This window comes from Asterias rubens, chromosome 5 (assembly GCF_902459465.1).
Source record: "Asterias rubens chromosome 5, eAstRub1.3, whole genome shotgun sequence".
Classification (NCBI taxonomy): domain Eukaryota; kingdom Metazoa; phylum Echinodermata; class Asteroidea; order Forcipulatida; family Asteriidae; genus Asterias; species Asterias rubens.
The window spans coordinates 18,117,168-18,131,978 of record NC_047066.1 but is presented as its reverse complement, the minus strand read 5'-3'; the positions used below and the strand labels follow the sequence as shown (position 1 = coordinate 18,131,978).

Here is a 14,811-nt window from a genome sequence, read left to right as displayed (position 1 = left end):
GCTCTGTGTGCTCTTGTGGATTTTTTTTCCCAAGCAGATCCTTGCCATTTGATTGGAGGATGGCAAGTAAAAGTACTATTGCACGCAACAGTCACTGTTAAAGGCAGTGGACACTATTGGTAATTACTCAAAATAATTATTAGCATAAAACCTTACTTGGAAACTAGTAATGGGGAGAGGTTGATGGTATAAAACATTTTGAGAAACGGCTCCCTCTGAAGTAACATAGTTTTCAAGAAAGAAGTAATTTTTAACAAATTTGATTTCAAGACCTCCGAATTAGAAATTGAGGTCTCGAAATCAAGCATCTGAAAGCACGACTTAGTGTGACACAGGTATTTTTTCTTTCATTATTATCTCGCAACTTCAACGACTAAAAGAGCTCAAATTTTCACAGGTTTGTTGTTTTATGCATATGTTGAGAAACACCAAGTGAGAAGACAAGTCTTTGACAATTACCAAAAGTGTCCAGTGTCTTTAAATTCAACAGGCCAAACCAAAAGAAACTGTAATTTCACAATTAAAAATTGTAGGCCTATTCTTTGTTCGTTTGTTTTAAAAGTTGTATCCTCAAATCAAAATGACAAAGAATTAAATACTTGGATGTTATATGAAACAAATAATGACGTTAAGTAATGATAATAAACTACAACTTGAAAACCCATTGTTCAAAGTACTTCTCCTTGTGTTTGTTCCCCCTACAGTGCTGCATTTTCTAATTCCTAGCGACGATCCCTAAGTGATGACTAACCTGCTGGGTCCCCGGTGTCCCCCCCCCCCCCTCCAACGTGGGACGAATCGCAATGACATCATCGCAGCATGTGAACATTACTTATATAGACGGGGGTCACCACATGACGCGGAAAGTCTACACTCTGCTGCGGAAAGTGCTAGTCAGTACACGAGCGTCTCTCAAACAAGCAAGGTGTGTTCTGAACAGTTATAGTCCGCATCCAAGTTTTCATCTCTACTCGTTCAAATCATCAGGAAGTTTTCATACATTTTCTTTATATAGCTACTCAAACAGTCAAAAGTTTGAGTCAAAAGTTTATTTGTGATCCAGATCATTTCATTGGCAGTTAATTTTGAACATCCAAAGCTATAAATGTCTTGCTTATGAGTGTCTAGAAATCTCCTTGGCTAACCTAACGCTATAGCTTGGACGTTTCGTCCATTGCGGTGCATACTTTTTGACTTTTCAATCTGTACACTCATATCTTGGACGTGACGACTGGAGACAGTGAAGTCTGCATCAACAGGATTTGAACTTCCTTTGTTTAGTAAATTCACAACTAGTTGGAATTGATGACTACTTTTTACATTGCTGATTGGAATGTTTATGATATCATTTCGCATTGATGGACTATTTATGCTGAGTGAACTACTGATATGAGAAGATTTTTTATAAGAAATGTCAAAAATCACATGAGACAGGTAAGTTTGTTTTGTATCTTAGGGTTGTGTCACACGAGGCAATTCAGTGAACGATTTCCTTGTATAGCAGAGAAAAATGCTATGCAAAATGTGTCAGTTGCTACTCCCAAAAATTCATTTGCTACTCAATATTACCATCCAGTGTGCACAACATTTTTTTAGTCAACAAATTTTGCTATGCAAAAATGCTGGATGAAATCATTCCCTGCAATTTACAGGCAACCAGTGAGTCCAGAGGTTGATTTCACAGTGTAACACCGAGTTAGGACTACTCCTAACTTATGAAACTTAAAGCTAGTCCTAATAAGCTAGACATGTAACTCCTAACGTAGGAAACTTAAAGCTATAGTCCTAAGTTAGACAAGTAACTCTTGACTTATGAAACTTAAAGCTAGTCCTAAAAGTTAGACAAGTAACTCCTAACTTAGGAAACTTAAAGCTATAGTCCTAAGTTAGACAAGTAACTCCTAACTTAGGAAACTTAAAGCTAGTCCTAAGTTAGACAAGTAACTCCTAACTTAGGAAACTTAAAGCTAGTCCTAAGTTAGACAAGTAGCTCCTAACTTAGGAAACTTAAAGCTATAGTCCTAAGTTAGACAAGTAACTCGTCCTAACTGGAGCACTGGTCTTAACTCTTTGTGAAGTCCATGCTTTGCAATCTCCATGAACAGAATCCCTTCACATTGAATATTCACATATTATTCTTCAGAATCATAAGACATAAGGTTTATCGCGAACAGCAAAATATCAAGAGAGGGCGCTGTTGAACCCACACAAATGTATAGGCGTTGCGTGCGCGAGTCGTTGAAACTGCATAGAACCGCCCCATATTCCTTCCCACAATGCATTGCGTTTTTGAATCGCGATAAACCTTATTGTTTGAAAAATAGCTTATACATATGTGTACTACTAAAGTGGTCGTGTAGCATGCACTGCAGTTGGTTGCCTCCAAGTTACCTCTTGTGACAAGGCCCTTACATCCAAATCGGTAACCATCGATCCCAAACCAATCAAATTACGCCACTCAATGCTAGCCATCCTCCTCTTTAATTCATGACAACACCATAAGGTTTTAGACCTAAGCCAAATTTCAATGAGCTTCTTAAGCAGAAAAATATTGCTTACAAAGTTTCTGCTTGGCAAAAATAAGCAGGGAAACAGTCACAAACTGTGCACATGCATGTAAGCAACATTGATTAGGTGCTTAGTAAATGTTAAAATTTGTTAACTTTATTGCCAAATCCCCCATCAAACAAGAATGTGAGCAATATACGGAGCATAGAAAGTAAATATAGAATACAGCAAGGCTTAGATTTAACACTGGGCCCCAGCAAGGCCAGTGATTTTAGCCTAGGGCCAGTAATTAAATGACTGTGGACAAGTCCGGAGGTCTTGTGTTTTTCAATGACTAAAAGTACCTCACTTTGTATATAAAAAAGAAACTGATGTTTAAAGGAACACGTTGCCTTGGATCGGTCGAGTTGGTCTTTGAAAAGCGTTTTTTATCTGTTTGCTATAAAATGCATATGGGTAGAAAGATGTTGTAAAAGTAGAATACAATGATCTACACAAATATGCCTCGAAATTTTTCTTTTTACCTTGTTGACTAACATGGTCAGCCATTCATGGGAGTCAAATTTTTGACTCCCATAAATGGCCGACCATGTTAGTTCGCGACGTAAAAGGAAAACCGTACAATTTTGAGTGATACTTGTGTGGATCATTATCATTCTACTTTTAACATCTTTCTAACCATTAACATCTTTCTAACCATATACATTTCATAACAAACGGTTTCAAACGCTTTTTATAGACCAACTCGTCCGATCCAAGGCAACGTGTTCCTTTAATGTTCTTTGGGTCTTGGTAAATATATTTATGTTGGATATTAAAGCATCTTATTTCTCTAGGATAAACTAAAGAGAAAAATAGTTTACCTGTACAATTTTAATTGTGTAGAAAGTTCTCTCTCATTTCACCCTGGTCTTGTAAAATAAATGCTTGGCCAGTAAATGTTGTAACTCACAAGCCCTGCAGTCTTGTGAATATTTCCCCTACATTCGAGTCCTGTACAGTGGAAAAAGAACAATATTATAAATTACTTTAAACTATTTCTGTGATGTCACTCTATTGATTATAGTGTAGATTATTTTTATGAATCTAGACTTACACTAAAGGAAGTGGCCACTATTGGTAATTACTCAAATTAATTATTAGCACAAAACCTTACTTGGTACGAGTAATGGAGAGCTGTTGATAGTATAAAACATTGTGAGAAACAGCTTCCTCTGAAGTAACGTAGTTTTCGAGAAAGAAGTAATTTTCCACAAATTTTATTTTGAGACTTCAGATTTAGAATTTGAGGTCTCGAAATCAAGCATCTGAAAGCACACAACTTCGTATGACAATTTTTTTATTTTTTTTTTCATTATTATCTCGCAACTTCGAAGACCGATTGGGCTCAAATTTTCACAGGTTTGTTATTTTATGCGTATGTTGAGATACAGCAAGTGAGAAGACTGGTCTTTGACAATTACCAATCGTGTCCAATGTCTTTAACTAAGGGAATAAAAGGGTAGCGACGAGTTCTTACACGGCCGTTTAAAGCCTGCAGGGTCGACGAGGGCCTTTAGCGCTCGGCAATGACCCTGCAAGGTTTTAAACGGACGTTTAAGAACGAATCACTACTCTTTTATTTCCATTCATTAGTGCCCTTTTGTTAAAAAAACGTTTAAAAAATACAATTACAGACACTTTTACAGTTGAAAATTTGAGGTTTGAAATATTTTCTTTCAAAAACTTTGTGAAGAGTCTGTTGTGCATGGGTTGTGTGTCCGCGTGCGAGCTTAGAAGTAGATCACACGCTGTTACTAATAGCAATGAATTGCGTTCCGCGTGATAATCTTGCGCGCCTGACACGCGGAAGCCAGCAGGTTATAAACACTGGTCATTATCAACCGTTTAAACACTCCCACGTGTCGTGCTCTCCACCAATAGGAGTAGAGAAACTGTCTGGGGTATTTATGAATGTATATTTGTATATTTGTTACTAATCTAGACTTAAACTGTACATTTGTAACAAATCTACACTTAACTGTAGATTCATTACAAGCTATAAGTGTAGTTCAACTTGACATAAATGGGTTTCCAAATTGAAAGATAACATGATGTGCAAAACAAAGCTGAAAACATGTTATTATTTCAATTTCCAAAAACATTTTCCAGTTCATTCATTTACTTTATTTAAAACATAATTGTAAACTGATCAAAATATGGTACTTGATAATGTTGCAAGCACTAGGCCTATAAAATGTGACCAAACTTCGTTTGACAAAGTACAAAGTTTTGGGAAACTAGTTTAAGGCAGAGAATAGACTCTACACACAATGTAAGTGTATAATTATTCGCGACTACGATCAACTCACCTTTAACTCGTACATTCTATCCACAAGTCTACACTTTCTCGTCCATTTTCCTGAACATAATTATAATATTTTTACTCATGTACATTAATTCTTGATATAGGACCAATGATTCAAGTTGGGTTGTGACAAAATCTACCTAATCCAGCTGAAAACGCAGCCCCCCCCCCCAACCACCTCATGAAAGATACTCAAAACATGAAGGAATATTGAACAAAATATTCCACTGCCTGAAAGTTTTCCAAAGTTCACAGCAGAGAACTTTGACATTTTACAGTTCAACTCTTTGTGTATCGTTTGTCAAAAATTATTAAAACGTCCACCTACGCATGAGTGGGACCGTAGTGTTTTGGTTACTTGAACCAAACACAATTAGGAAACCCTTAGTGCTTTGGAAGGAAAAAAGTTGACGTCATAAGTTTTAAATACATCAACAGAGGTTTTGGAACTCAGTTCTTAGAAATCTGCAAGTATGAGAAATCATATTCAGTTTTCTTTTCTTTACTAACTTAAAAAACAAATCGTTGCATTTATTTTGCGCTTTCTCCAGGACCAGCCTGTTGCGAAGGACACATTCATGTAAAGGCACTGGACACCTTTGGTAATTGTCAAAGACCATTTACTGTATCCCAACACATGCAAACAAAATAACAGAATCTGTGAAAAATTGGGATCAATTGGTCATCGAAGTTGCAAGAAAATTAATGAAAGAAAAACACCCTTGTTGCACAAATTTGTATGCAACATGTAAGTTCAGATGCCTGAGAAAGGCTTCGGGCCTAAAGGTCTTTCTCAGATTCAAATATTTAAGTGAGAAATTACCCTCTAATTCTCAAAAACTACATAACTTCTGGGGTAGTCGTTTCTTACAATGTTTTATACTATCAACAGCTCTCTTTTGCTCATTAACAAGTAAGTTTTATGCTAATATATATTTTGAGTAATTACTAAAAGTGTACATTAGACCCTTTAAAGGCACTGTTTAGTTTGGTAATTACTCAAAACATATATTAGCATAAAGTTTACTTGGTAACTAGCAACGGAGAGCTGTTTATAGTAGCACATTGTGAGAAACGACTCCCTCTGAAGTAACAGTTTTTGAGAAAGAGGTAATTTCTCTCTCATATAATAAAAGACATCAGCTGAAGCCTTTTATGCATCTGAAAGCACACAAAGAAATGCAACAAGGGTGTTTTTTCTTTCGTCTATCTCTTGCAAATTCGATGACCAATTGAGCACAAATTTTTTCTCAGGTTTGTTATTTTATGAATATGTTGGGATACACTAAGTGAGAATACTAGTCTTTGACAATAACCAAACGTGTCTATAGTGCCTTTAAAGGGAAGGTACACTCTTGGTAATTTTCAAAGACCAGTGTTTTCACTTGGTGTATCTCATCATATGCATAAAACAACAAACCTTGAGCTCAATTGGTCATCGGAGTTGGGAGAAAATGATGAAAGAAAAAACACCCATGTTGGACGAATTTGTGTGCTTTCAGATTGGAATAAAAGACTTCTAGCGAGAGGTCTTTATTATTTTAGTGAGAAATTACCTCTATTCCAAAATCTGTGCTACTTCAGAGGGAGCTGTTTCTCACAATGTTCTATACTATCAACAGCTCTCCAATGCTCGTTACCAAGTCAGTTTTTATGTTAATATTTGTTTTGAGTCATTACCAAACGTGTTCCTTCCCTTCAAAGGGGCCATGGCTGGCATTTTGAAGACCCAAGTTGAACGTAAGGGGAGTAGAGTATATATGACTCATGGTACAGTATATGTGTCATTGAGGCACAAGATTTGGCAGGGGAAGCTGGCTGTTAGCCGCATATCCTGGCACTCACTCTGTGGCCTAAGTCTATTTCCATACCCTCTTTTACATCTACGTGGAGTTCTGCGATGGTTTCCCTTGACTCTTTTCCTCTGCGTCTGTGATGCATTGGAAACTTTTGCAAATCTATGGGGTATTTTGGCAGACTTGTACAGTCTTTGGGTAGGTCATACAACAATTAAACTGCTGACCGAACAAAATGACCTGTGGTGTAAATGAAAGATTATTAATAGCATGAAGTTTTGCCCCTTGCAGAATCTTTTTTTAGCATTTTGTGAGCGTCACAATGCCTGGCAAATACAAGTCACATCTTTGGGTATTTTGGCAGACTTGTACACTTAAAGGGATAGGTCATACAAGAAATACACAAAATGACCTGTGATAGAAATGAAAGATTATTAATAGCTAGAAATTTTGACCCTTGGAGAATCTTTCTTTAGCAATTTGTGAGTGTCACAATGTCTGGCAAATACTAAAGTCACAGGGGGTGAAAGTGCCTGGCTGTACACTTTTTCGTTTTAAAACCTTTGGGGTATTTTGGCAGACTTGTATGGTCTTAAAGGGTAGGTCACACGAATTACACTGCTGACTAAAAAAAATGACCTGGTGTATGCAAGACTGTTAACAGCATAAAGTTTTGACCCATTGTGAAAAGTTTGCTAGAGTTAAAATGCCCGGCTATACACTCTCCATTTTTCTTTTTGCTAAATCTTTGTCAGTTGTTGGACATGTCATTACCTAATCTCTGTTTTTATAGTGATCAAACTTTCTTATTAATAAATAGTTAAATTGTGAAAGTATAGTCTGTACTTGAAGATGGAATAATGCAAGAATTGTGTTAAACGAGACCAGAACAGTTTAACATACATACTGTTTTTATTTACCTCATTTGTCTTTAATGGATACTTCATTACTAAATAGAATTGAAAGGTGCTTATCAGACTCAAAGTCAACATTTTAACACCAGTTGTTTTTATGTTTAAAATGATACACAGTGTTGTTTTATTAGTCAATTCATTATAAATACAAGACTGCAGGACTTGTCATGAGTTAAAGGCCTGACACCATTATCGCTGCCCTCTGGCCAATGGTCCAGTGTAAAATTTGAGATCTGAATATGAATATCAATATGTAAAGTGAAAAATAACAATGTTCCTTTTCTTTTCTGTTTCCCAGGGTTCTATGAATGAGGTTCCAGACTTTACTTTGCTTTGAGAGTAACATTGTGTATATGATTAGTATTTGATGAAAGGAGCTATTGCCATCGCAAGTATGATATCAACTATGACCTCAAGACAAGGTGAGAGTTCATAGGTCAACCTAACCCAAAATATCAATTGACGGAATCATGATTCACACCCTGAAAAGTTTTCTAAACTTTTCTCTTACAGTTTGTGTTTTGACATTACTCATTATAAAACCAGTAATGAAGTGCCTTATAGAATCACGTTAAAACAAAATTACATGATACAATTTTGTGTACTTTACCAAGGAAGGGGGTTACTTTATAAAAGATCGTTGAAGTTCATTCAACACACTGAGTTTTATTGTTTTCTTTTTTTTTTTTTTTACTATATAAGTAATTTACAGACAAGTCGATCATTAAAAATTTACCCAGTCAGTTTTCCTTGTGGTTTTTTATTTGATTTCTGAAATAAAAAGTCCGTCCCCTTGTGAGGTGGTCACTTGGCTGCCGCTTCCCAGGTTGCAAGAACAAAAAAAACAGAAGTGATTAACGCTGGAGTGGCTTTTTGTAGCTGGACGTGGTGGTTACTGGTAACCATCCCAAAATTTATAAACAGAATCTGTTTTGAATCTTCAAATTTGTTTTTGACACTTGTCTAGCATCTTATTCCGAGAACCTCGATGATGCCTGGTTGATCCAGCAGACGGGCACTGATAACATCCTCCTGATCCGAAAGACTTCCAAATATGTTCATTTACGTCGCCAGCATTCAAAGAGCGTCATCCTACAGAGTAAGGCCAGGTCGAAATTCTGTCTCGTTTATCATCCTTCATCTCATATAACTTCTGTGCCTTAACAAAAAAATCCTCAAAATCATTGAATCATTTTTCTGAAATTGAATCAATGTTCAAATTAACTTGCATGTCTTTGATAGACACAGATGTGATTGGTTTAGAGCCATTTCGTCTATCTTTTACGATTATTTACCTGTTTTTTAAATTTTTATTTCATATTTTGCCTTTTGTGTTTTTTATAAGCCGAAAAAAGGCCATGTAAAATTTGCTGTCTTTGTGAATTTTTATATGGTAATTTGAAGTGTTTGCACAGAAGAAAACGTTTGAGAGTTGATTTCAAAAGCACTTTAACAAGGATGATAAACAATTCGTTGATTCTACCTGGCCTTTTTCGGTTTCCATTGTTTATATGTACACACTAAACAAATGGGATTCATTTCAAACGCATGTATCAAGCATAAAAGTGGTAGTGCCATAGCAGTTAGTTTGATCCGAGCATCTGACTATCTTTTCTCTACTAGATAAGCCTGCAACAACCAGTCATGTCATATTATTCTTTGTACATTCCGTGGCATTTCTTGGCAGGCAAGAAATGACGTTTTGACTCCAAAAGTGGCGTCCATATTATTCTTAGTACATTCCGTGGCATTTCTTGGCAGGCAAGAAATGACGTTTTGACTCCAAAACCAAAAATGGCGTCCAGGATAGGGGCATGTAACTGCGCTGCGCATTGTGCAGTAACTTGAACAAGATTTGTTCATTAATTTACACATATGGTGAACATTTTTGATAAGATGATCTTCCCGCTGAGGGAAATCAGCAAACTCCCACAAGTTGATGTAAGCACCAAACTGGCAACAGCCAATCTCTCTCATACAAACATTGGTTTAACGTCTACCATTATGAATTGCACAAATCAAGAAAGTGTGATTCACTAACTAGATAACAATAGGCTACTTATTCAAGGTATTGTGAAACTCAGCGATTAGCTTTGTAGGATTCGAACCCACAACCTTGTGATTGCTATTCAGGTCAGGTTGGTGTAGTGATGTCTTGCCTCGCTTTCCACCTCCGGGACCCCCGTTCGAATCCAACCGGGGGCACTATGTGGCTTTGGTTTTCAGTCCCTATTCCCTGTAATAATTCTCTGGGGTTTGTCTCCCACATCTAAAACTGAAATTTAACCAAGGTGACCAAGTTTGAGCTCTACAAGGTTTAGTTAAAAGAGCCCTGGCCATTCTGTATACCTGGATAGCAGAACATTCCAGGTGTGTTGTTAGGGGTTGAATGTACATGCACATGGATGACTAATAAGGAAGTGAGATTATACACCACATGGAGAAGCATGGAGGTTGCAACACTTCATGTATTCACATGTGGCTATGGTTTCCTTCAGATGAAAGATGTGCACTTTTCAGTATGTGGTCATTTAAAGGAAAAGTATACCTAGGGTTTTTGGGACCATTTAATTCTTTAAAAGGCAGTGGACAATATTGGTAATTACTCAAAACAATCATCAGCATAAACCTTAATTGGTAACAAGTAATGGGGAGAGGTTGATAGTATAACACATAGTGAGAAATGGCTCCCTCTAAAGTGACGTAGTTTTTCGAGAAAGAAGTAATTTTCCACGAATTCGATTTCGAGACCTCAAGTTTAGAAATTGAGTTCTCAAAATCAAGTATCCAAAGCACACAACTTCCTGTGACAAGTTTTGTTTTTCGATCATAGTTATCTTGCAACTCCGACGACCAATCAAGCTCAAATTTTCACAGGTTTGTTATTTTATGCATATGTTGAGATACACTAAGTGAGACGGCTGGTCTTTTACAATTACCAATAGTGTACCTTCCCTTTAATCGATACAAATGTAAATGTATACAATCAGACTACCATGTAGGGTTTTGACATATCACTGAAATCCATGAGTAAATAACTTCCACCCAGGAAGAATTATCCCTACGAGGAATACACAAATGAAAAAAGTTTACTGACAGTAACGCTTCTTAGATTCAAATTTTGGGGCTTAAAAACTGATATATTTCTCCACATGTTTCTGAAAAAGCTGCTGTAGGCTTCTAACCTAAAGTGTTCATTACCATCAATTTTAGGAATGATTACCAAATGTATACCTTCCCTTGAGGTATATTCTAAATATCAAGAGGACATTTAAAGGCAGTGGACACTGTTGGTAATCACTCAAAATAATTATTAGAATAAAAGCTCAATTGGTAACGAGTTATGGGGAGAGGTTGATAGTATAAAACATTGTGAGAAACGGCTCCCTCTGAAGTGACATAGTTTTCGAGAAAGAAGTAATTTTCCACGAATTTAGTTTCGAGACCTCAGATTTAGAATTTAAGGTTTCGAAATCAACCATCTGAAAGCACACAACTTCGTGTGACAAGGGTGTTTTTTACTTTCATTATTATCTCGCCACCTCGACGACCAATTGAAGTGAGAAGACTGGGCTTTGACAATTACCAATAGTGTCCAGTGTCTTTAAGAAATGGTCCATTTAACTTTTAAACTTCTTTTTCAGAATAAAAATGCCTTAAGCAAGGCTAGTGGTGATGGAGTGTAATGACGGCGTGTTGCACCCCTTTTATCCCCCTTGTCACTATTCCACTGACCAAAGAAATAAAAAAATATATATCAACTTTGAAAAGTGCATGAGAAACTCGGGCTAATCTATCTTTAAGTCTGTGATTTTCTATGATTAACAGCTAGGGTATATAAATACATCCACCTTGGCAACACTTACGCACATGTGGTGATAAGGGAAAAAGAATTACGGCTTATGCTGAGTTTCCTTTGTGGTTTTGGGTCGTTGCCATGTCTACCGCATGATTTCCTTGAACACCGGACATCCCTTCCCCGCTTCCAAAGGGGGCTACAAAAAGGGGTCCTTTTGAACAATTTGGAAAGTAATATCACTATTTTTGAAGGCTGCAAAAATATTGCTTTGCATTTGTAATTGCAAATTGCCTTTCAATGAAGTAGACCTTTTGTCATAACACCAGCCTTCTGGCAAAATATCACAATTGTACCATTAAGTTTGTGAATACCACACAAAATAAGTTTTTGAATATCATGCAAAAACAAGTTTTCCGCAGTATTTAACAATCCATAGTTTGTTTTATTTTATAAATTGCTTTGAACATTTGTTTACAGCCATCTTTTGAATTATTTCCAGTGATCAAGTTGCGGAGACGTTGCAAATACATAAATGTTTATAAAGCTTAAAATTAATATTTGTTATTGTATTGAAACACAAGTAGGTTGTATTTTTACAAATGTTTTTAATGTTATTTTTTTCTCACAGCAGACAAGTACAGGCTGAACTACGTGGAAGTTGAGATTGGCCCGCCAAAAAGAAGGTAACTTCAGAGATTTCCTTAAGTCTTTTCACAACGTGATAAGTCAATGAAAAGTAAAGAAGTCTTGAATTATATTTGTAACAATGTAAACAAATGTTCTTCAACATTTCAGCTTCTAAAATGTCTAGAAGTTTGTTTGTGTAATATTAAAGCTTAAACAAAATTAAATTGTAATTCCTCAAACTATAGGCCTAGAGACCTTTTGCTAAGTCAAATGGTTTAAGACAGGATGTAGTACAGCAACCTCCAGATGAGCAACCCTGGTATCAACATTTTCTCAAAATTTGTAATTTGGACGTTTCTGTGCGAGCACATTCATTCAAAAATTATTATGGGTGTTCATCACTGTCTCTTACTTAAAGGCAGTGGACACTTTTGGTAATTGTCAAAGACTAGCCTTCACAGTTGGTGTATCTCAACATATGCATAAAATAATTAACCTGTGAAGATTTGAGCTCAATCGGTCATCAAAATTGCGAGATATTAATGAAAGAAGAAAACACCCTTGTCACACGAAGTTGTGTGCGTTTAGATGGTTGATTTCGAGACCTCAAATTCTAAACTTAAAGTCTCGAAATCAAATTCGTGGAAAACTACTTTTTTCTCGAAAACTATGGCACTTCAGAGGGAGCTGTTTCTCACAATGTTTTATACCACCAACCTCTCCCCATTACTCGTCACCAAGAAAGGTTTTATGCTAATAATTATTTTGAGTAAGTCCCAATAGTGTCCACTGCCTTTAACTGCACAGTAGACCTTTATCATGCTGTCTCCATCTTGGTCATGTTCCTCATATCGATTAACAATAATGAATGCTAAAAATCATTTTGCAATTAGGAACCAGACTATTTTGTTCTTCCAGCCTCGGTTTGGTAACATTGATGTCTATGGGAGAAATTTGAGATGGCTGAACCAGGATAAAGATCTATAGTTTGTCAAAGTACAACATTTTGTTTCCTGCAATCATTAAGACTATGTAGGAACATAAGGTACCAGGCATTTGTTGAATATTCCCAACATATTCCTCACATGACTTCCCAGCAACCTTTTTCTAAATCTAGTGGTTTTTTATTTTAGGGAGGGAGGTGAAATACCACTTCTTAAGGTCGGTAATGGAAGCAAGAACAGAGTGAACTACAGCACCATCGTCTTCCCAGCAAGGTAATAGCAGTTTTATTAATATAAAGCGCACGTATCTGCCAACAAGGTTCTCAAGGTGCTGAGTATATAAAATTTCAGAAAGGTTATTGCAGTGATGAATTCCAAGACCCAATTATGTAGCACCTTATAAGGGTTTACAAGGTGCTACGGCGCAATTAGCAGCCACAGCCAGGAACACCGGGGCGAACCCCTTCTCTTTTCGATAAGTGCACTGGGTTCTTTTACATGCATTCACAACACATGGGACCAATGGCTTTACGTCCCACCCGATGGACGAAGCAATGGTGAAGTGTCTTACTTAAGGACACAAGTGTCATGGCTGGGGATTCAAACCCACACTTTGCTAATCAGAAACACCAGAGTTTGAATTCGGTGCTCTTAACCGCTCGGCCACGACACCCACCAGTAGAAGTAGTTTATTAAAGTAGAATGAGTTTCTTTAAAGACTTATAACAAGACAGGTCATTATTCAAAATAACATGGAGATAATAATCAAATAACAATAGTGGCTTCTTATATAGCGGTCAGGTCCGTCACGCAGTGACGCTCATGGCGCTTCAACATTATTACCCCTGGTCACTGGGCCTTAAATCATTCCTTAAACCATCTCAGCTCCCTGGGGAGTATACAGCCTGTGCCGCCAAATATGTACCGCACTAAGCTAGTCAATCACAAATACCAACTCAGCCCTCACAGGTACCCATTTACCCCTGGGTGGAGAGAAGCTTATGGTTAATTGTCTTGCTCAAGGACACAAGTGTCACGACCGGGATTCGAACCCACACTCTGCTGAACAGAAACACCAGAGTAGATTTTTTTTCAGGATTCAGGAGAATTCTCAGATTTGAACCGTAGAAGTAGTAGTACCAGCCGATTTTCTACCTTCTGCCCAGGTAGTACAAAAAGCAGGACAGTTCTTTTCAGAGCTTAGAAGTCTACTCGGTGGTAGTAGAATATAAAGCAAGATAAGTTCTCAAAATGACATACCTAGCAAGTAGATACATGTACACAAACCAAAACATATTACAAATTAATTTTCCATTTTAAACTTCCAGCAAAAATGAGCACAATAAATGTGATGGCATCAAGACTGTGCCCCTGATTCCCCCTCACCAGCAGAGCCTGCTGTCCCACAAAGGTACCACCTCAGGAAAAGGAGCTAACCATCTACCCACCAGGGTCAGTAATTCTGTTGCTGGGATCGTGGTTGGGGGTCGGACAAGCAATGGGAATGGAAACCATTCTAAGCTTGAGAGGAAAGGGAGTCGTATCACGGAAGCACAACAGGTAGTAATAATAATAATAATAATAATAATAATAATGGCTTCTTATATCGCGCTCAGGTCCGTCACGCAGTGACACTCATGGCGCTCCAACATATTACCCCTGGTCACTGGGCCTTAAATCATTCCTTAAACCATCTCAGCTCCCTGGGGAGTATACAGCCTTGTGCAACAAATGCGCTACTCGGCTAAATCGATCACAAGAACCATCTCTGCCCTCACAGGTACCCATTTACCCCTGGGTGGAGAGAAGCAATTATAGTAATGTGTCTTGCTCAGGGACACAAGTGTCATGACCGGGATTCGAACCCACACTTTGC

The 14,811-nt window shown here is 37.3% G+C and overlaps 2 protein-coding genes across 2 annotated transcripts in view; one reads left to right on the top strand and one right to left on the bottom strand.

Moving 5' to 3' along the window:
* The window catches only part of LOC117290881 (F-box only protein 21-like), a 29,061-nt gene extending 25,564 nt beyond the window's left edge, over window positions 1-3,497 (bottom strand). The window contains exon 1 of the mRNA XM_033772444.1: window positions 3,372-3,497. The gene's annotated coding sequence lies outside the window, so the exon portion shown is untranslated. The remainder of the gene's footprint in view (window positions 1-3,371) is intronic.
* The window catches only part of LOC117290880 (flocculation protein FLO11-like), a 28,666-nt gene continuing 14,705 nt past the window's right edge, over window positions 851-14,811 (top strand). The window contains exons 1-5 of the mRNA XM_033772442.1: window positions 851-925; window positions 7,864-7,987; window positions 11,993-12,047; window positions 13,125-13,208; window positions 14,264-14,495. Coding sequence (XP_033628333.1) covers window positions 7,933-7,987; window positions 11,993-12,047; window positions 13,125-13,208; window positions 14,264-14,495 — 426 coding nt within the window. The 5' untranslated portion in view covers window positions 851-925; window positions 7,864-7,932. The remainder of the gene's footprint in view (window positions 926-7,863; window positions 7,988-11,992; window positions 12,048-13,124; window positions 13,209-14,263; window positions 14,496-14,811) is intronic.